At 55.9% G+C, this 3591-nt stretch overlaps 1 protein-coding gene across 1 annotated transcript in view; it reads left to right on the top strand.

Annotated features, from left to right (window-relative positions):
* SLC12A3 (solute carrier family 12 (sodium/chloride transporter), member 3) overlaps positions 1 to 115 on the top strand; it is a gene marked incomplete at its 5' end in the record, with an annotated part of 5129 nt that extends 5014 nt beyond the window's left edge. The window contains one exon of the mRNA XM_008943649.1: positions 1 to 115. This exon is cut by the window's left edge and continues 14 nt beyond it. Coding sequence (XP_008941897.1) covers positions 1 to 115 — 115 coding nt within the window.
* Between the last annotated feature and the right edge of the window lie 3476 nt (positions 116 to 3591).

Here is a 3591-nt window from a genome sequence, read left to right as displayed (position 1 = left end):
CTGCCCCAGCTCCCTCTACATGGCCTGGCTCGAGACCCTCTCACAGGATCTGAGACCCCCCGTCATCCTCATCCGAGGCAACCAAGAGAACGTGCTGACCTTCTACTGCCAATAAAGCTCCTCGGTCCCTGCTGCCTGGGAATGTGAATTCTTCAGGGTTTTGAGCTTGGGGCACGTTGGCCCTGGGGGCCTGGGGGAGCAGCTCTCGGGAAGTGCCCCCCACAGGCAGATGGCACCTCTCACACAGGCTCATTTTGGTGATCTCCATCTTTGTAGGTTGTATTTAGGGAGGGGATCCTGCCCCTCTGCCCCGCTCTGGGGAGACCCCTCTGCAGTGCTGGGGCAGCTCTGGAGTCCTCAGCACAGCAGAGACAGGGACCTGCTGGAGCGGGGCCAGAGGAGACCCAGCCATGACCCGAGGGGGGAACCCCTCTGCTGGGAGCCCAGCAGGAGAGAGTTGGGCTTGGGCAGCTGCAGAGGAGAAGGCTCCAGCTGGGGAGACCTTCTGGGGGCCTGACAGGACTTCAAGGGGGCTACAGGAAAGCTGGGGACAGACTTCTGAGCAGGGCCTGTTGGGACAGGACAAGGGGGGATGGTTTGAAACTAGAAGAGGGAGATTTAGACTAGAGAGAAGGAAGAAATGTTTGGCACTGAGGGTGGTGAGCCCCTGGCCCAGGTTGCCCAGAGAGGTGGTCGCTGCCCCATCCCTGGAACCATTCCAGGTGAGGTTGGCCGGGGCTCTGAGCAACCTGCTCTAGTTGGGGATGTCCCTGCTCCCTGCAGGAGGGCTGGACTCGATGGCCTTGAGAGGTCCCTTCCTACCCAGAACATTCCATGACTCTCCAGAGCTGTAAGATGAAGCCCACGGTGCAGGCACTGCTCTGGTGCTGGCCTCAGCCAGTGTGGGCGAGGTGAGGTGTTGGGGTCCCATCCTGAGCACAGCAAGTGGTGTCCCCACAGTTCCTCCCCCAGAAAGCCTGAGCGGAGGCACCGCTCCAGGGTGGGAGCTGCCTGGGGGCACAGGAGCAGCTCTGCATTGAGGTTTGGGGCCGCGGGGACCCCGCTCAGAACCAGTCAAGCCCTGAGCAGCAGCGAGAAGTGGGTCCAGCTCCTAATGGAGAAAAAGAGAACCTCCAGATCCAGGTTTCCTGGCACAGGCTGGAGAGCTCTGCCCTGTGGGAAGCAGGAGCCAGGCTGGTTTCCAAAAGCACAACCTAGGCCCCCTTGTTGTCCTGCAAAGGAAACACATGGCTCAGCTCAGCCTGCCTGGTACAGAATTCACTGATAATCCCTATGGGGATTAGAAGGGTCAGTAGAAAAATAACATTTACAGATTTGCTGGATTCACTGTTGGCTCAGGACTTTTCCCCCTTCCCATCTGGATTGGATTTTACTGGTGAGGGAGGTTGGAAGGCAGCTGGGGAGTGAGGGAGTACCCAGGTGACACAAAGAACTCAGCCCCAGAGCTAATACTTGTTGAGACAAGTTGGCAGCAGGTTTAGTCCTCGCTCCTGAGGGCTGCCAGACACCCAGACAGGGGGTAAGGGAAGAGGGGAGGAAGAGAAAACCTGCTCTGCACGAGCAGCACAGCACACGGGGCATGCTGAAGATCCTGGGTTTAGTTTGTCACACCACTTGGACCTCGTCTGCCGAAGAAGGAGTCACATTAAAGCCCTTCTTAAAAAGCACAGCTTTATTCCTGGGATTAAGACAAGCTGAAACTGAGAGTCATCTCAGTAAGTAACTTCTGAAATACACCTCTCGCTGTCAGCTTGCTCCAGAGAAGTTCATACAGAGAGACAAATCCCTTGCTGTGATGGACACAGGGTTCTGGCGAGAGCTGTTTCCACAGAGAGGACTTGGGGCTCATGGAAAATAACTTACGAAATGCTGGAGGAGCAGCAGGCGAGCTCAGAACTGAAGGAGTTCAGCAAAGCCACAGCTGGGAGGTGTTCCCATGCCAGCAGGCAGAGCTTTGAGTTAGTTAAAAGTCATTTAAAACCACGCACATTAAAAAAATTCATTAGAGGAGACCATGCTGCCTGCTGGCCGGGCCATATCCAAAGTCAGGAATCACCCTGGCTCCTCCCAGGCCCCTGAATTCCCAAGTTCTCAGGGTCTCGGCACCCCAAATTCACTGCAACCAGGAGCTGGTATTGGGAAGTTGGGGAGAGAGAGAAAAGAAATTAATTTTTTCATTTTAAAAAAAATCCTATGAAAAGAGCTTCAGGTTTGCTGCTAAGAAAGCAGCAAGAGGTCAAAGCATTGTGAGCTCTGTCATGTCCTGGTGCTACAGCTCATCAGTGGTCAAAGGTATGTGGGGGGCCCGCTCCAGAAGCCCTTTTCCTACCCTCCAGAGGAATAAGGAGTCACTTGGCACTTCATGTTACCCAAAAAGTAACAAAATTGATGTTTTTTTGCTTTCTTTCACGCAGGGCTGGAGGCAGGAGGAGACCTTCCTGTAGGCTTTGAGCAGGGCAGAAGCAGAGACCAAGGTGATTTGTTCCAGGCCAGTGCAGGGGCCCAGATCCTTTGCTCTTCGTTCCATGTGGGACCTCTAGAGCCTGGAGGAAGAGCTAGAGCGTGGCTAAAATCCGGAGGAATGAAACCACCACCACACAGAACGTCTGGCCCACTCCAAAAATGAGGGCTTCAAAAGGAATCATTTTTTTCCCTGCTGCTCTGTAAACTCCAGCAATGGCAGCGCCTGTGGAGAGAGGAAAAAGATGACACATGTGACACATGAGACACACATGGTCGGACCCCAGGGATGAAGGGGGCAGTGGTTTTGGACATGGTCTCGTCACAAGATCATCCAAACCACAGACACAGACACTGCGAATGTTACCCAGTTCTAGGCACAGGCACCAAACCTGGAAGTGTGGTGAGGAGCAGCTGAGGGAGCTGGGGGTGCTGAGCCTGGAGCCAAGGAGGCTCAGGGGAGACCTTCTGGCTCTGCACAGCTCCCTGACAGGAGGCTGGAGCCAGGTGGGGGTCAGGCTCTTCTCTCAAGGAACAAGCAATAGGATAGGAGGAAAACAGCCTCAAGTTGTGCCAGGGGAGGTTTAGGTTGTCCCTGAGGAATAATTTCTTCCCCCTGAGGGTTGCCCAGGGCTGTGCCAGGCTGCCCAGGGCAGTGGTGGAGTCCCCATCCCTGGAGGGGTTTCCAAGCTGTGGAGTTGTGGTGCTGAGGGACATGGGTCAGTGGGAACCTGGCAGTGCTGGGGGAATGGTTGGACTCAATGATCTTCACGGTCTCTGCCACCCAAACAACTGTATGATTCAAAGTGTTTTTCCTCCAAGTGCTCAGAAGCCTGGAAGCCCAGCCGGTTCCACGCTGGGCGGGTGCGTTTGGTACCCCTGGCAAAGGGCTGAGGATGGGGGGAGGCTGATCCAGCTCTCTCAGACGCGGGGCAAGGAGGAAACGCCGGTGAACGGGTGAACCCCCCACCTTCCCCGGGGGCAACGCGGCGGCTCGACGCGCTCCCAGAGGCCACCTCCGATGGCCGCAGAGACCCTCGGGGTCGATCTTCCCGAGCATCTACCGTACTCGTTAGGATGCCGGCGGTGATGGGTCCCACGATGCCCATC

The sequence above is a fragment of the Merops nubicus genome, unplaced genomic scaffold (genome assembly GCF_000691845.1).
Source record: "Merops nubicus isolate BGI_N331 unplaced genomic scaffold, ASM69184v1 scaffold36697, whole genome shotgun sequence".
Classification (NCBI taxonomy): Eukaryota; Metazoa; Chordata; class Aves; order Coraciiformes; family Meropidae; genus Merops; species Merops nubicus.
Note: the sequence above shows the minus strand (reverse complement) of the source record. Positions and strands in the feature narration are given on the sequence as shown.